Source organism: Aquila chrysaetos, chromosome 23, assembly GCF_900496995.4.
Source record: "Aquila chrysaetos chrysaetos chromosome 23, bAquChr1.4, whole genome shotgun sequence".
NCBI lineage: Eukaryota > Metazoa > Chordata > Aves > Accipitriformes > Accipitridae > Aquila > Aquila chrysaetos.
In genome coordinates, this window is record NC_044026.1 from 11988390 (window position 1) to 12007291 (window position 18902).

Genomic DNA, 18902 nt, shown 5'->3' on the forward strand with positions numbered 1-18902 from the left:
TAAGTATGCACAAATATTGATGCTCCTCAACCTGCTTCACCAGGTGAATAACTGACAAGTTAGGCTAGTTATAAACCTAAGTGATTCTCCAGTCTGAACAGATCCACCTGGGCTAGCATTGGAAAAGTAAAGCTACAGAGATGGAAACAGACGGAAGAAAGGATTACAATTCTTACCAGCAATATATACCAGCTTGAAACACATACAAAACTACAAACCTTCATAAAAGAGATTTAGATCCCTTCTCCACTGCATCAACACAAAGCGACTTTGAAAACAGCTTTGATTACACAGTCAGCACAGATTGAACTGGATGCACATCAGTACCAAGTGATTGGCATCCAACGTGGAAGGAATGCATGTATGATAAGGTACTACCTGGTGTTATAAAAAGGACACATAAATGCAAATTAAACAGGCCCAGAGGTCATTCTGAGTGTGTGTTAGCTGGACGGACAACGCTTTAGCCAGAGAATTTTTGTCAGCACTCGAAATTCCCAGTATATTCTGTGATTGCTCCAGCACTTCAGAGCCTTAAGTTGAAGGGAACAGAGAAGTCTGGGACTAGCGAGGTGCACTGCGTTTCTACCATTTCTGAGACTGAGCAACTTTCTTAGACAGCTCAGTCTCCATTTGCCCCTAGATCAGTTCTGGGCTCCTCACAGCTAGTTTTGATACTAAGAGTTTATAAGATATCTTATAAGATAGTAAGAGTTTATATTACCTTAAATAAATCCTCTGCTTTCTTTCCAAAGGCTCGATGGTTCTGCCTGCTGCCTTCTTTGACAGCAGACTCCAAGTTTGTGAAGAGAGGCCAAAGGTGGTCATTAGAGTGGATAATGTAGCCATGAAGTGAGTATTCACCATCTGAGGTCAGGTAGGTGTTTGCTGAATCTGTATTACTGTAACCTTATGGGAAGAAAATTGTAACCAGCTTTGTTTCAGTACTTTACAACTGTCATGTAAAATCTGAAGGCATGCTTTTCCTGCATCACTGTTAAATAGCTAGCAAATCCTGATCTTATGATCATATTTTTTTTTGTGCAAAGATTTCTATGGAATAATTCTAAAAGTCTTTTCATTCTTAAAGGAGCAAGTACTTTGTTTATAAAAATAATTTAGATGCTGGAAGATATAGATAGGCACCAATTTTTTTTTTTTTTTTTAAAAAACCCCAGAGTACCTCAGTTAGACATGTAATATTCAAGGGAGAGTATTAGAAGTTCCTCATTCTTGACCGCATTTTTCTTTAGATTACAACTTCTCCTTCCCTTAAATTCAAGCTTTCTCCAGTATGCTTTGCCTTTAGGGCTCTCTCCTTGGTCTTGTCCTCTAACAAAGCTGAAAGCCTCCTTTATTCCATTTTCTTGGCACTTGACCATTTCAAGTCTTACTGTGTAAATGATGCATATGGAAACTTATAACTGCAGAGTGCAAACTGAAAAAGTTAATCCTAATACTGACTCCCTTACCTACATACACCTTCAAGCACCGTTCCAGTTAGGGGCACTACAATTTAAGCTGCTGTCCATGAAGAGGGACACATTCCAGAGCTCTCCTCATTAAAACCCTGATTCTCTGCTGAAGATTGTGACTCTGCGTTGCTGCAGCAGGGAATGGAATTTGGTCCTTATTTTAGATAGAATCATAGAATCGTTTATGTTTGAAAAGACCTTTAAGATCATCGAGTCCAACTGTTAACCTAGCACTGCCAAGTCCACCACTAAACCGTGTCCCTAAGCACCCCATCTACATGTCTTAAATACCTCCAGGGATGGCGACTCAACCACTTCCCTGGGCAGACTGTTCCAATGCCTGACAACCCTTTCAGGAAAGAAATTGTTCCTGATATCCAACCTAAATCTCCCTTGCCGCAACTTGAGGCCGTTTCCTCTCGTCCTATCTCCAGCCACCTGACATAAGAGACCAGCACCCACCTCACTACAACCCCCCCTCAGGTAGTTGTAGGGAGCGATGAGGTCTCCCCTCAGCCTCCTCTTCTCCAGACCAACCAGCCCCAGCTCCCTCAGCCGCTCCTCATCAGACTTGTGCTCCAGGCCCCTCTCCAGCTCGGTTGCCCTTCTCTGGACACGCTCCAGCACCTCCATGTCTGTCCTGTGGTGAGGGGCCCAAAACCGAACACAGGACTCGAGGTGCGGCCTCACCAGTGCCCAGTACAGGGGACGATCACCTCCCTGCTCCTGCTGGCCACGCCATTTCTGATGCAGGCCAGGATGCCGTTGGCCTTCTTGGCCACCTGGGCACACTGCTGGCTCATACTCAGCCGGCTGTCGACCAGCACCCCCAGGTCTCTCTCTGCCGGGCAGCTTTCCAGCCCCTCTTCCCCAAGCCTGTAGGGTTGCGTGGGGTTGTTGCATCATCTGCACTTGGGTCACATCTGAGCTATTCCGCTGCTCCCTGGGACTGCCCACGCAACTTTTTCTTAGACATTTGGTCAGTACTATGTCCAGAGAGCAAAAGCAATCTAAGGATTCCTCAAAGGAGACCTGAATAGATAAAGCCTGCCCCCAAACAAAACAATTCCAGCTACTAATAATGAAAGCAAAGAAGTAGCAATCCATTCACCTGTCCCCCAAATCCAAGTTACCCACAGTATCAAGTCAGACCCTGTGACCTTCAATGCACCTCTTTCAGTCCTGCATGTCTTTCAGTAATACATGCAGTCGGGGGGAGGAGAATTAGTCACCTTGTGTTGTTTTCTCCAGTAATCCAAGAGCAGCACATGCATCAAGGAGTCTTTCTGTTCCACACACAGAGGTTCCAACCTCATCTGCAATATCCACAGCCTTCAGTGGACCTTTATCTTTCAGGTGATCAAATATCTTCAGCTTAGAGGCTACAAACAGAGCCTACATGTAGCAAAAAAATTGTTAGCATGCTGTGTTTAAAAGACTGCAATCAAGAAACAAGAGAACTGTACCTTTTGCCTATAATTATTCTACACAACTACTGTTCTTTAAGAAGTGCAACACAGTTTAACAAAACTCCTAAAAATTGCTATGATACATTTCCTTCCCTCTCAGAGGGTTCCACCATCTCAGCCAAGTAACAGAATTTTGAACAGAGGTATTTAGGAGGGAAGGGAACTCAAAATATTCTGGAATGCAGCCAACAGATTTTGTATGAAGACCACCTCTTTATTCAGATATTTAGCATATTCCCATCTATAAGATTGTTCCATAAGGTCAAACATTCTTAAGCACCTAAACACTGCCAAAAGATCAAATTAAATTGGAGTTACCCAAAACGTAAGGAACTGGAAAGCTCCACTAAGGCAGTGTAACACCTTCAGTTGCTGTAATACTGGTCTTTGTTTAACAAAAATTAAGGAAAAAAAAGAGAATAAAACTTCAGAGCACAACTATACTACATGCACACCTTAATAGCACACGTACATGTGGAATGGGGAACAGAACAGCTAGTGCCTGATGGTGAAGAAAAACCCATGGGCAATGCAGCTAAGTTGAAAAACTTAACTGAACTTGTAGAGATATGCTAACCAAACCAGAGAGTAAAGTTAATGAGATACGATAATATATACCCTTCCATTTGAAATTAATTTGCAATTCTGCAGTTTCAGTATTCTGAAATAAGTTAAAACACCTAAAACCAAGGAACTTAATGTAGAGCACAAGAGTAGAAGCACACACAGCAGTCACAGAACCCTTTTCTTTGCAACTGCAGGCCACTATAATGTACTCAAAAAATCAAAGGCAGTCAAGGAAAAAAAAACGGATTGACATTCTGTTTAATAAAAATCAAATGGAGAAAAAGAGATCAGCTTTGAGAGGAAGGTGTGCTACTGCGTGTCTATGTATTTCATCATCTTCATCCTCTTTTTACAGTTTCCTCTGTTACTCTAATAAGAATGTATAGCTGGGATTTATTATAATCCAGGCTTTCATGATACTGAGCCAATTGCATCTAGTTTACAACCATTTGGCTTCCAAGACCTGCCTAATCTTTGGACTGATACCACCTGGAAGCTATAAGAACAGGAAAGAGAAGGTGAGAAGATAGGGTCAAAAACTTGGCTGATCCAAATCACTCCTACCATTCTGTAATTCTCAGTTCAAGGTGGGTGGCATGCGGCGGGTATGTGAATCAAAAGAAAAAATCCCAAAGGTCTAAGTACAGATCAGACTATGCAAATTCAGAACATACTAAGTTTGAGAAAGTGTGATTTAACCCTGATCCCCTCCTGTTCTGTAACAACAACTGTTCAGACTAAAATAGGCGGCAACATCTTCACCAGCAGGAGATTTCACTCTGCTTTATGAAGTCCCTGAAACAACACTCAAGGATCAAAATGAAACAGAACTTGAGAGCTTTCGTGAAACTAAATGCTTTTGTGCTCTTATCCCTATTCTATAAGTGGAGGGATGAGTTTTGTGAGATCACAGGAAGCGTTCATTGCAACTGGTAATCAATTTTACAAAGATCCAAGCCCTGAGGAAAAAAAATTTCTCACTAGCTCAACATGAAACTCAGCACTTCATAATATGACTTTACACTGGATTAGTGGGAAAGGAAAGCTTCTGCTTCTATTTACAGCCTCCACTGTCTTTCACTGCACAAAACCAAATTTGGCATCACATCACTGTAAACAGTGTACATAATGTGCAACAAAATGCTGATGACTCCCCCCCCCCCTTTTTTTTTTTACTTAAATTGAAGAAATGCTACGCATCATCTCACCCATTCAAATACATCAAAACTCAGTCCCTATGGCTACACAAGAAAGTTCACAGTCACAGCAATCTCAAGGCTGCTTTATTCCAAATCTCTCAATGCTGCTTTGCATGCCTGCAAGCAGCACACCCACAGATCTACAGTGACCACGCGATGGTTTTCCTTCAGATCAGAGTACAACTTTCCACTGTTTCAGCAAAACCATTGTCCACTGTCTTGCATGTTTCCCTCCACCCCCCCTCAAATTTGTTGTATCTTTAGTTCCAGGTTTGTCACTTCACTGCCACTTTAGCAGTTTTTTTCACCTCTTCCTAAAACATGAATGACTTGGAGATCAGCTATCTGTTAGAATGACTGGTGTATATTTCTCCTTCACTTTCACTATTGTCTTCACTACACTGGAGCTGCGAGTAGAAAACTTGGCAGCACTTAAAATGTCCAGCTACTCATTTCCCATCACACTTGGCTGCTACACAGAGCATGTGACCTGTTCGTAAGCTGTTATGTGTACGCCTCCATCAGATAATGCATGGAGATTATCAGCTAAACTTACCTGGAACATGAAACAGGGTATAAAAAAATAAATCTCCTTAACAGGGAATAAAAAAAATTAAGATCTTCCACAGAATTCTAATGCTAAGCATTAAAAGTTAGAAAGGAAATATAATATATACAATTCTTGTCACAGTTTTAATTCAGAGAAGTTAACCACATTAAATTCTTTCTTTGCAGAGTATATAAAGGTAACTTCCTGCTTGATTGTGCTCTTGTGATCAGTTAAAAAAAAACAAAACAAAAAAACCAAAAAAAAACCCAAACTTTTTTTCCTCTCAACTCGAGACAAAAATTGTTATCAAATGGGTAACTGAAATTTCGTACAACAGATAAAAGCAAACACCAAAAAACCCCAATGTTTGTACTGCACCAGAAGTTTCAGCTGTCTTCGATTCTCTGGTACTTCAGTGGTCCTTTTATACTAATTATTAATACATTCTTACCCCAGCTCAAGTATTTCACATTACCTGCTATATATTGAAATCCAATGAAACAATGTATCAGTCAGCAATGTAATGAGTAGTTTTATTTTTTCCCTTACCTTTGAAGCTCTAAAACCATCCATCAGCTCTAGTATTTTAGATGGAAGTTTTGCTGCACTTTCCGACACTCCATTCTGATTTTCCAGAGGTACCATAAAAGCAGTTGTGACACTAGAACTGTTTTCGGAATTGTAAATAGGTCCTGAGGAACACATCCCACTGCTGTCCAACTTACTAGCACCTTTGTGCTCTGTGAAATTTGAAGATTCACCTTCTCCATCACTTAGGTTCTCAAAAGTGTCCACAGAAGGGATAGAGTCGTACTTTTTATGTTGTACATTATGTTTAGAGGGCGGATAGTACAATTCTGCTAGCTTTTTGCAGAAGTGATTCAGAGGAAATCCCACCACGTTCAAGAAGTCTCCGTGGACATACTCAACTAACATTCCACCAAGGGCCTGGATTCCGTATCCACCAGCCTTGTCCCTGGGGGAGAGAAAGCAAAAACAACATATATCTAACTAAGGTTAAGAGTAAAGGTAGTACAGAACACAAATAATCCACCAGTACTGCAGAGTCTGGAATAAAGACTAGTGTCCTCAAGTTAGAGGTGGATTAGATCTACTAGTTCGGCTCAGCACTTCCAATTTATAAATCACAAGATAAATAGAAGTATCAGTATTTCTACTAAGGGTGAGTAGCCTAAGGTCTTTATGTTTCGGAAAGTCCAAGTGCCATAGTCACCCAAGCAGGAGGTACATCAGCTGACTGCAGTCAGATTGTGTTGCCGTAGGTCACCCAGCATTCTCCAAGTCCTGGCTACCAAAAAGGTAGCAGCAAGTGTCACTGGGACCAACATTGCCACTGGGTCATCACCCAGCTGCATACTGACCCTCACTCTATTCCACAAGAGGCTGAAAGGCCTTTAGCAATACGTTAGCTCCAAAAGGAGCTCACGCTGAAGAAGACATCTTAGAACTCAAACGACTGTAGTATGCATCTTGCAGATCTCAGTCACAGGAATATCTAAAACGAGGATCAGGAAGATAGGACTTTCTTGGGGAGGAGCAACCTATTCAAATACAAAATCCACTACTATCCCATTCAGCGCTATCCAATTGTTGTATATAACCCTCTGAGATAAAGGCAGAGTTGTGGTTCATAGCACTGTGCTCTTAGATGCCATGCTAATACTAGTAATTTGGCACAGGAATATATTTTCACAGATAGTAACCTTGGAAATCTAATTTGTCGTTAGGTGTAACTATGCAAATTCACTGTGTGGAATGGAAACGTATACAGGCAGATAAGGTGCAATAGACCCAACAATTTTACTGTTGACATTTAAGGAACAAGGCAGTTAGAAGTATGCTTACTACATGATAACACCAGAATCTGAAAGCCTAAGTCAGCAAGCTTTGAAACCAAAGATCAGTCAATCTCAGATCTATTAACTTAAGACAGTATGGAATTATGCAAACCACTTGTGAAAGAAGGTTACTATACGTAGAAGACTGTAGGTTTTTCTTCTTAGATTTGATCAGAACCAGCTCTTTACGTTTGTATAACTTATTTCTGGATTCCCTTTCCAACAGTCTCTTAAGAGAAACAGAGGCATCAGTATCCCAACAAATGGGATTTTTGAACTGCTATAAACTAGGGAACGGGGCTTTTCCTTTAATCTTGCATTTTTAACGCCATTGTATAGCTGTCATTGTTTAAATTATTCTTTCTTTTATAACATACTTAAGACTTACACTATCTAAATTAGGAATATTCTGATGACTAAAAAGTCTTTCAATTTTTAAATGAAGTGGCAGTCCAGTAGGATGAAGTCATTCTGGTGTACGCTGACAGGGAGGCAAAAAAACATTGTGACCATCAAGAGCAGTGGTATCGTACACCCAGCAAGGACATTAACACAATTGGCCACATCTTGTTGATTTTTGTACAGAACTTTATATTCTGGCATTGGATCCTAAGTAGGATTCTCTACTATGGGTACAGTCCAAAAGCATGAGGCTATGTAGTTAGTAACAGTTTCATTGATTTTTCAAGAAGTGTCTTCCATGCTAAACCCCAGAATATGTCAGTATTTACACAGCTCTCATAACTAGCTCCAGCTAATCTGACTGGCTTTTGTAATTGGATACTTCTATTAACATAGCACTAACTTTAAGGCTTCATTTACAACACTATTCAGAGCATCAGTTAATTTGCATTATAATAAAAAATACAACTTACTTTAAAGACTTTTTGACAAACAGTAAGATCACTGCTGCAATGAAAACATTTTTCAGTAACTGACTGTTATAGAGGATACATGATTTCTGCAGGAATGTGTGCAACATACACTGATTTAAAAACAAAACCAAAAACAACAACAAAAACCCACAACCAACCAACCCACACACAATACAGCAGGAATATGTGCAGCATCTGCTGATTTTTTTCTAACACTCCCCTCCCCCAAACAACAAACCAACCCACACACAATATAATAGGGAAAAAATGTTAAGAAAGAGGTGAAATGGAGGTAACTCTTCAAAATGCAACATTAAAGCACATTTCCTTTATTAGCTGTAGAACTTGAACTTTAGTCATGCCACAAAATAGTATATCCATGTATACAATATCTATATTGTCCAACACAGAGCCAGTGATCAAATAAACCATTGTTGCACTAACAAGCACTACTGCTCCTACAGATGAAGGGAGATGCTTGGTTGGGTTTTAGGTGGGTTTCCAAAGGCAAGAACACATCTATGACAGTTATACATGTGTCTTGGCCCATACAGTCACATTAGCAGAAATACAACTTTCAGCCACATTAGACAGAGCCCATCTGAACTAGTGACTGGGCTTCACTAATAGTCAGAGAGATATAGGTACATCACTGACAAAATTCATCTTTACTGAAGCAAACATTTAAAATACATTAGAAGCTGTACACTAATTTTTTGCATCTCTATCAACTATTAGTTGATTGGATACCCGAGCTTAGTTATCTTCAGTTCACATATCTACAAATTAGATAAGTCCCACCTTTTAGTTCCTTTAAATATAAAGTTAGTGGTTTTGTAGAGCAGAGAGACTGGCATGACAGAGGTAAGGAGAAGCAGAATTTGGTCACCTATCTCTTGGGAGAGGCAACAGCTACACGTCCAGTCAGCATACACACATCATGGAACCAGAGATGCATTTCCGTTTGCAAAGGAACTTGCAAAGGAGCAGAGATAGGCAGGTACAAGAAAAAGATTTACTAGTAAGTTCTGATGAATGTAGAACAACTATTTCATACATAGGAGTCAACTGTAGCAACATGATAGATTAAAAATAAGATTCAAAGTTAATTCTAATATAAGAACAGCACAGCTCCCCTTACTTCTGTAATCCTGCACCTGGAAGATTTTTGCTCTTATGCTCTAAGAGCTGATAACCTCAAGCTATCCATGAGCTAATTTGTGCTGTGAGACTGTAATTATTCACCAAATCTAAAAGATACATTTGCTAGAGCTTTGAAGGAAATAACTCTTAAGACAAATCATAGAAAGGAAGAGAGTTAGACATTTACATTCTACATTTTATTACTTCATAGTTAAGTCTGAAACTGTAGAGCTCCAGCCTCTGTAATCACCTCTTTCCCAGAGTGCAGTAGCGTCCTTTGGTTTCATTGCCACCATTCAGGGCAGAGCTACCAAAAACCACGCAACATCTGCAGACTGGAAGTTGTGAGGAGAGACAGAGGAAGTTGTTCACAAGGGAAAGATTACAAGATAAAAAGCTGGGTCAAAGAAACTGGCAGAAAGTTAAGTCTACTCATTACACAAGCCCAAACCAGTTACAATTACTATGGTCCAGCCCTCTTTCTACAGAGAGCCAGAAAAGAGACCCTGTCAGCAGGCAGAAAATCCTAGCTGGAAAGAGGACAGGAATAAAACAGAAAGGGAAAGGCCATCTTTCTGCAGCCAAAATTTTTGAGGGTTTTTATAACCTTATCACATCTACCTTGAGATAGTGCTTTTCCCTTCTCCCTTATTCATACTTTAAATCAGCTATATACTTTTAGAATTAGTCCCTGTGCCACCAGTGACTGACTTTTAAAATACTATATGCCAATTTTGTCCTTGCTGTAAGAAGAACTCAGTCCAATCCTCAACAGCACAAAAGAGTCAATTTCCTTCTAATTTTTCACGTGATCATGAAGCCTTGTATGGTTTCACAAAATTAAGTCACCATTTAAAAAATAAACTAATGGTCATTTGAACTGCAATAGCGTTTAGGAAAACCTGTAGGCATATAAATGTATAACCAGTAGTGGTGGCCTTGGAGGAAGGGACAAAAAACAAAACAACCAATCAAAAAAAAAAAACCCAAAAAACCAACCCCATGAAAGACTTCTTACTGTTTTGCAAAATTTATAGTTCCTTCACAAGGCCAGAGGAAATTCTTCCTATCCTCTTGATTATATGAATGAAGATTGATTGGCTTCTGCTCCAGAGAGTAATGAAATATATTCTCTGAACCTTTGGCTCCTGAGAAACCCTTGCTGTCACACACCCTGTTTAGCAGAATGAACAGAATTACCCAGTGCCGCTCATGAGCTATTTTGCTGCAGCACAGCACTGCTAAAGCTTATTTTCTTCCAGATGAAATAATCAGAATATTCCAAAATATTTTTCCAGCTGATATTCTTCCTAAAAATCCATGGTCATTTCTCCTTCAAACTGCAACTTCATGATCAGCTGCATACTAAAGATCACCTTTCAAAAACCTAACCAGGAATTTCTGTTACGAACTGTATTCTTACCAAAACATTCTTCTTTGCATAATCCAATTTAGCTTCAGCCTCTTTAATGAGCTGGGAACCTCACATGTTCAGAAAGAATGCCTCATTTACACATAAGCAGTTAAATCCAAAGTCTACAGTGGTTCCTCTTCCCCCAGTGAAACATGACTGTATAGTTTTATAGCACAAATGAGTTTTAAAAACACCATGACTGATACTCTTACAGTCAGAATTTAAGTTACAGAGCCAAAAGTTCACCTCAGACCACCAGATATGCAATCCATAGTGTTAACTAAGGCCTGATTTGCCTTCACTAAGCTTCAGCTAACACAGAGGAAAGGCAAATTCCATAAAGTCACAAATATTCCCCTTGTTGTCTCCAAATAAGTACTTTTTTTCTTTTTTTTTTTAGCAATCTAGTCAACTTCATCTTAGGAGTAGTTAGGCAGTCTGTTCTCATCCTATTTCTTCTGTGGAATCAATGTTGTCTGTAAGTAACTAGTATATTACAAAGGTAGTGAAAAAACACATGCTAGGAGACAATTACAGCATAGGAAGACATATAAGGTGGCCACAAGAATAAGTGAAAATTATGTTGGTGTTTCTTGCATCAGCGCAGTGTGATTTTGATAGACTAAATAAACCAAGTTCTAGCTTCTTTCAGTAAAGTTCTCCAACACCCTGATTAGCCAATACTCACTCCATTCACCTGTTTTATAATGAGAACTATCCATTTTCTCAGGTATCCAAGCTCCCTGAATGCCTCTGTTAACAGAGAGGTAATTGTATATTGCATGAGTGCTTGCTCTAATCTAGAGTATTTCAACAGTCTTCACTTTGCAAATTTTTTAGGGTAATAAAAAGGTAGCTCGCTTTCCTGGAGGAATGATAGCTCTAGACAAGAACAGAATACCCACCTTGCATCACCCATGCTATCATTTATCACATGCAAAATTACAATTATACACAGCAAAATTTCACAGAACACAGGACAAAATGTTTTATGCTGGTGGCTAATAATGTACCCTAAGGCCTATTCTCAAGTACTGTGTGATAGCTTCAAGGTCTTACTTACATTGGCTCCCCACTATGAATGTACTCCCATAAGAGCTCTTCAGACAGGTCAGAAAATTTTACTTTAGTCTCTTCATAGAAATCCGTGACTTCTGTCTCTAGCTGATTATCTACAGAAAGGAAGAGGTCTTATTAGAAACAGAAATTGTAGTTTAGAGAGCATAACATCTCAGTTTTATTTCATATTCATTTGATGTTTTTGCTTGGGAAAAATTAAAGATACTACACAGATGTATGAAATGATAAATAATGCTCTTTAGGGACGGTGGACTCATAACTTCCCAAAAAAAAGTAAAAGCTTGCATTTTCAACCTCTGCGGTCCTGTGTTGGAGCTAACAGGTTGCTCTCCCTGTGTGGGATGCACTCTTAAATGAACAATGCTTATGCAGAGCTATTTATGGACTGCTAGCATACACATCCAGCACTGAGTACAAAGAAGGCCGCAAACACCCTTCTAACTTTATGACTGTTGCCAAAGAACTCTTAACAACACATCATAGTTAAGAAAGTAGCTGTTACAAATGCTTGAATGTGAATGTGCAGCTGCATCTGCACTGCAGACTCAGGCATCCAGCAGTCCCGTCAGTAACCATCAGTGTCATTTTCCTATCATCTCGCAAGAAATAACATAATTATTTTAGACTCCTGTAACTAGAAGCGGTTGATAGAAGGCCAGAGGTGCAAAAAGGTACTGCACACCTGGATATGGACCCTGTTCCATGTGGTACACTCTGAATCCGGTATCATTGCAGATGGAGGCTTTTCCAAAACGTGTTCAAAGGAAACGGCCTCGCACAAATGAGTGTGCACGTTACGGAAAATTAGTTCTCTCTACTCTTTTCTGAAAGTACCAGGTCAGCATCCCCTGTTACTGCTGCTTTGACAGCAGTGGAAATTCTTGAGGAGGAGTAAGGAAGATCCACAGTACAGACCAAGGGAAGAATACTAACCAACTGCTAATGGTATTAGTGTTGAAAACATATTTAATGACCCAGATGAAACAAAAAAATTGTTGCACATGAAGATAGACTACTACGTCTTTCAGTATAGATAAAAAAAACCAATCAGCTCAGGATGAAAATTCCATCTGTAACATATATGTGATACTTAACAACAGCATTGTAATTATAAACTAAAACAAAAAATGTATTCTAGGAAACTCTTCCATTGATTGCATCACTTGGGGAATATGCAGACTTATGGTATTTTTATTCATCTGAGTACAATGTGGCTTAAATTTGTAAACTTCAAATGAGACATGCTGTCACAGCATCAGTACTACAGTTGTATGCACTTTCACTTTCTTCCTAGAGCAAACACTTAAAGACATTATTATTCTTGCTGGATTGCTCACAGGAACCCCTTGATAACATGTTTTATTTCTTTTCCAGCAGCCCTCTTTCTACTGTACTAGCATATTAGTAAGGGTACTGGATCACTGACAATTTCTGTACAAGAGTTAAGAGCAATCATTCCAGTAAATGTTAAAAGCTCTAAATAATTTGTCTACAGAAAGACTATGTCTAGTGAAATTTCAGAGAAATGATCCTTGTAAAAGTTCCACTAAAAGAATATTGGCATAATTATCAGAGGAAATCCCTCAAACTAAACATTCCTCAAATTATATTAATAGTACAGTTCTCATAAAAACCACTTCCTTACTATATAAATTACCTGATAAAGAACATTGATGTATTGCTTCCTACAGTTCATTAACAGTCTGAGGCATTAAGCCATTACTTGACTCATCCCCTAAAAATGGGCTCTAAAGCTTCTCTTATTTACTGAAAAATGAAGTAAGTACAGATATAGCAACTGCTTGTATTCATCAGCTAGTGTATAAACTGAACACAGGAGTAAACTTAACATGGATCAGATTCTGCTCTGTCCCACAGTTTGTAGTGCCTTACTTGAATTTCATTTAGAATACTCCCACAACTTAGACCGGTCTTTTAATTAGTCCCATAGCTTCCAGAGACAGTATTTCTAAAGTCTATTGTATTTTGTCATCCTCCTTCCTGTGTGAAAACTTAATACAGTAAGAAGGTTGCCTTTTGTAGGGAGTTTTTAATTTATATATTGATAAGGTAATTCTCATCTTAAGTAGGAAGCCAGTTCAGACTGTATATGAAAAATTCCCATCTCATTTCTTCACTTGTACAAGTCCTTATGAGAATAATTTTTAATGAAAATACTGAGTTTTAATGAAATGACACATGTACCTTTACTACTGCAATGTATAATAGCCACTCCTGTGAAAACACTGTGCTCTTTGCCGCTCAACCTGTCAGGGAAGAAACGTGGATTAAGCATCAGTTTTATGAAATCTGTTATGTGCGAAAATGTCCTATGTGATTATGTTACTACAGCCTGAGAAACAGACCGTTATATTAATACATCACGTGATGGCTCTGACATGTATCCTGGATAAATACATTTTAATTTATTTTTTTATTTCAATATCGGTGGAAAGACATTGTCAAAACAAAAACACTATCAAGAGATTCAGTCATTTCAAGTCTCCAAAATCTCACTTGTACCAACGTCCACAATTTGGAAAAGTAGTCCATGGTATTAGCTTATTTACTGTACATATGAAGTGACTATTTCAAATGCATAAGAAAAAACCAATCAGCATAAACACTACTATTACAGGCATCTTCACTGAAAGCTGGCAATAAATAGCTAGGTGATGCAACTTAGACTGAACAAGTGATAGGCAACTAGAGCTTCTGTACTCATTTAATCCAGACTGGCACCCAGGGACCCCACGGCAAGCCAGAGTAAGAGATGCAGAGTGTAGAGGAAGACAGCCTATATATTCCCTCTTACCCCAGACCCATGTCCTCTCCCTTGGAGTGGCTCCAGAGCACCACACTGTGGCCGATTAATTTTGAGGGCTTTAGGTTTATTAATCTAACGTGTAAACAATGCAAGTATAATAAATAGCATGAGAACTTGAGACTAATTAAGGAACAGTCTCCTAGAGATTAGCCAGGCTATTATTTGATGCGATCAAAAGCATCTCACACCCTTACTATCCCCCACAACATTCCATATAATTAATTGGAAAATGAAACAGTGAGTGAAAATTTTAATCTGACACCTTGGATATATGCAGATATGTATCTTGTCTGCATTTTTTTCTGTTCATATGGAACAAAACTGAGAGGAGTTCTAAAACCCTAAATTTTAAGTGCATTTTATATCCATGATTAAGAAAGAGACTGACCTACTAAACTTAAAAAAAAAGCCAAAACATTTGCATGTATTAGAAGTAGACTAAGCACTGTATAAAAAAACAAACAAACAAACAACAACCAAACACCTATATTTGAACTAACCAAACTTGGCTTGATTTCAAACAAAAACAGTTGTGAGAAATCTCTTGCCAGACAGACTTTGGGAATCTCCTACTAACAACATATGCTGCTATCACTTTTTTTTTTTTTTTTTTAAAGACTACTACTTTTAAGTTAGTAACATGCTACAAAGGATCAAAAATTCAGCCTAAGTCATCAATGAAAAAAAAAAAAAAAATCTAAAACAGACTTACAGAGCAAAACTCCAAAAACTACCAAGCCACTTGTATTCTCTTTAGGAGACACCTGAATTACAATGTAAACGAGTGAAACAAGTAGTGCACCTTTTCTGTATTTCCCCCATAAAACAGAAGGATGACTAGAGGATTCATCACATCTCATCCTTCCGAAAGGAGGTGACTAGAGTTATTTAGTTGTTGTTTCTTAAAAAAAGAGAGTGCTATAAAATAACATTAAGCTTGTAGGGAAAAGTATCCTTTAGGAAAAAAACAGAAGCCTCAAAACCAGGCCACTATCCATGGAGAACTCTGATGGAAGTAGGTTTTTCCTCCTCAGTTTAACTATAGAATTTAAAGCAATTGTCCATGAACACATATCACCATGTACTGTTTTGTACAGGGAATATTTATCCATTAAATGTCAAGCCTCAAACCACTTCTATGATGGTTCTATCCTCTTTCCCATCATGATTTCTCTCTGTATCTCCCCATCCTGTATCAGCTGAAGCATACATACAGTCTTGTAATAATTGATTCTGAAAACCAATCCAAGTGAGAACAAAATGGTTCATTAAATCTCTCAGCTTCTTAAGGTGAAGGGGCAAAAGCAAGCAGCTGTGGGTAACATAAAAGCAGGTCTAACTTCTTCAGTGGCAGAACTGGCTTACGCTATTTAAAAATGATTGAAAAATTTGTGTCTACTGAATTCTTCATATACATCAAGGAATCTGTACAGCTCCTTTTAAAACAGCTTAATATGCACATTTGGAATCTTAAAACTACAGACCTTGACAGCATCCTATATGCATCTTGCTTATCAACTGGTTTCTCCAGGATCTGCTCATCCACAGTCTAAAACAGAAAGACAGAGTGAGTGTGCTGTTTTTTCTTACTTTTCGGAAACTGAGGTCAGAAATTACATTTAAACCATGATTTCAGCCAGGGCTTCAAACATGAGTCTACTGAAGAGAGGAAGAAGCACAGATACTTTGGTAGAACAGGTAATTTAGTGTCAAGCACATAATGAGTGCAACACTCTACCCTCCAGTGGCTGCAGCGCTCAAACAAAAGGGTAATTCACCTTCTTCTGTCCTTAAACCGTTCACTGTCTCTGTGGAGATGACAGGTTTGAAGTGATGCCCACTACAAGGCACAACATTGAACAGTTCACATGATCTGGACTTCTTGACAGTCAACAGTTGCCTGAGAACAGAATTTCCATTACATACTAGAGGATCCAAGGCAATACTTACACAACACTAGTGTCTCCACAAAACTAGCAGCAAGGATTCCAACACTCAAGATACCAAAAATTGCCTTGTTGGGAAAAAAAACCTAAAACCCACACCCACAAAACCCTAAAGACACATCATACTGTGGGTATAACTTCTCAGTGAAGACAGCTTTCAAACTTTAACCCTAAAGATACAAGTATTTTCTACACTTGTCATAAATTAAAACAATGCTAAACCACAGAAGACTTCTTACCACAATAGTGTCTGCTCCTATGACAACATCAGGTGTTCTCAGGTGTTTCTGCAAAGGCATAAAGAAAGAAGGTATTTCTCAAAAAAGGTAGAAAGAAAAAACCTTTTAAAACTTAAGGTAAGAAAACATAAGTTCAGCGGTTTACAGGTAGGGCTCTACACTGACCTGAAAACAAGACACTGTTTCCCCTTTTGCACTGTTTACAAAACATTTATATCGCCATAGAAGCGAGGAAAACAGGAGGCTTGAGCAGACCATTCTGAGGTCAATTTTGCTCAAATATGTCACTGATGAACAAATGCATCCAGGAAAGAACTAACTACATTCTCAAAAGTCTTCAAGGTGGCAGATAGAATTCCTTTAAAGAAGTGCCCAGTGTATGGAAGCCAGGGAGTACAGCCCTCTAGGATCGTTTTTCCAAGCCAAGTTTTGCTGAAAAACAAACTTTAACACTTTGCTTATCTCTCTCAAAAGGCAACACATACCATCCATTTTGGGGAACTGAGAGGTAGGGGTATATAGATTCCTTGTAGCCTTTTCTTGGCTTTAAACTGTAATCGGTCCTTATAGCTGAGTTTTGATTTACTTGCATGTTACGAGGTACATAGGTATTTAACACAGCAAGACAGGAAACGTGTCTGTAACTGTGATCATTATATTAAGAAGTTGGTAGGGAGGCAATTCTTCTACAGAAAGGCTGTTGATGCGCTTTAGATAGGAGAACTAATTCCAAACATCATTAACAAAATTGCTGTATGAAGAAGCATTCTGAAATCCACTGAACTAGCATTATCACCCACATAGTGTTTTGCAATGAAAGCCCAGTGTAAGTCAGTTAGTGAAGCTGGGTTTAAAATCAACTGTCCTAATGTTGTACCATTCTCTGAAAAAGTTGACGGAAACCTGGATAACGATTTACATTGGAGATCATGCAATATTTGCTTTGAAGAACGGTGATATCTGGCAACATTGTTGGTTTAAAGTGTTCGACATTCCTTTTCTGCCATCAGTATAGGTTCAAACACACTCCTCTCTTTCAGAACTGCATTATTAAGAAATTATTATGGTACCTTTTGTGGGATCTAATCAGCTAGACTCCAAAATAGGTTCTGGCAGAGAACAGCCTTATGTGCTCACACACAGTGATCACAGCCAAGGGCAGAAGTCAAATGTGCCACTGATAGTGTAAGTTGTATCACTGGTTTTGGCAATATTTAGGATACAAAATGGATGCCTTGACTACTGAACCTGAAATCACATCAGCTTCTCCCTTGTTAAAATGAAATTGCCTGTTTCTTTGTCCAGAATGCTTTAAAACAGATTTCTCTTCCGCTTTCCTCCAGCACCTCTATACTCACAAATTCTGAGCTATTCTCCTGTTACGACTGCTCAATGAAAGCTACAGCAAAGCACTGGATTCACATCAGTGTGTTTTTCCAGAGTCTGCCTCCACAGCCAACAAATACCTGGAATTAACAACTGTCCAGCCACACCCCTGACTGTTGGAAGGAACTACGAAGTATATAACCCAAGCAACAGTAGGTGTGCTGCTGATAAAAGAGATGCAAGTCAATTCTGTTTGTGGAAAGCCCGAACTGCAGGCACAAGACCTTCTTTTGATTGGGTAAGTTAATTTCAGGAAACTATCTTTCACAAAGGACAGAAAAACATCCATTTGCCTTCAGTGAGGAAAATGCACTCGGCACCACCTAGGAAGTACATGCAAATTAAGTCACAGTAACACGCACCACTTAAAGACAAAAATCTCATTGCTGAAATAGCTGGTAACTTACTACATGCATTCTGTTTGCTACTTCGAGAGCTTTCTGTTTTGCTGTTTCCACAGCATACTCATAAGGGGCTGCAAAAGATGACTTTTCAAGTGTCTCCTTAAACCAGGATGGAACCACCTCAAACCGCAGGCCCTGTAACAAAGGAAAGCAACGCAGTCAATCTGATCTTGTTATTAAAGGTTGCTCCCAAGACATATTAAGCAAGCGACAAATTTGATTTTTGCTCTTTCCACTTTAACACCCCTCCCTCCCAAACACACAGGGTTAAAAGCAGTGCTTCCATTACAGTGTTTGGTGTATACATATCATGTGCAAGCAGTCCAAAACAAAACAATCAGAAAGAACTCTTAAACTGGTGTGCTTACTTGATTTTACCCTTATTACTTATTAGAACCTAATCGCATTAGTAATTTCACCATTCTTCTCCTATAAAAATCTAACAGTATAAAACTTATGCACTTCATAA

The 18902-nt window shown here is 38.9% G+C and overlaps 1 protein-coding gene across 4 annotated transcripts in view; it reads right to left on the reverse strand.

Annotated features, from left to right (window-relative positions):
* Positions 1-18902, reverse strand: part of ASMTL (acetylserotonin O-methyltransferase like) — a 31739-nt gene that overhangs the window by 11471 nt on the left and 1366 nt on the right. For all 4 annotated transcript variants that reach the window (XM_029999086.2, XM_029999085.2, XM_041119548.1 and 1 more), the window contains exons 2-9: positions 18437-18568; positions 16644-16691; positions 15943-16007; positions 13837-13898; positions 11615-11723; positions 5810-6236; positions 2708-2870; positions 725-909 (exon numbers count right to left, since the gene is read on the reverse strand). In XM_029999086.2, coding sequence (XP_029854946.1) covers positions 725-909; positions 2708-2870; positions 5810-6236; positions 11615-11723; positions 13837-13898; positions 15943-16007; positions 16644-16691; positions 18437-18568 — 1191 coding nt within the window. The remainder of the gene's footprint in view (positions 1-724; positions 910-2707; positions 2871-5809; positions 6237-11614; positions 11724-13836; positions 13899-15942; positions 16008-16643; positions 16692-18436; positions 18569-18902) is intronic.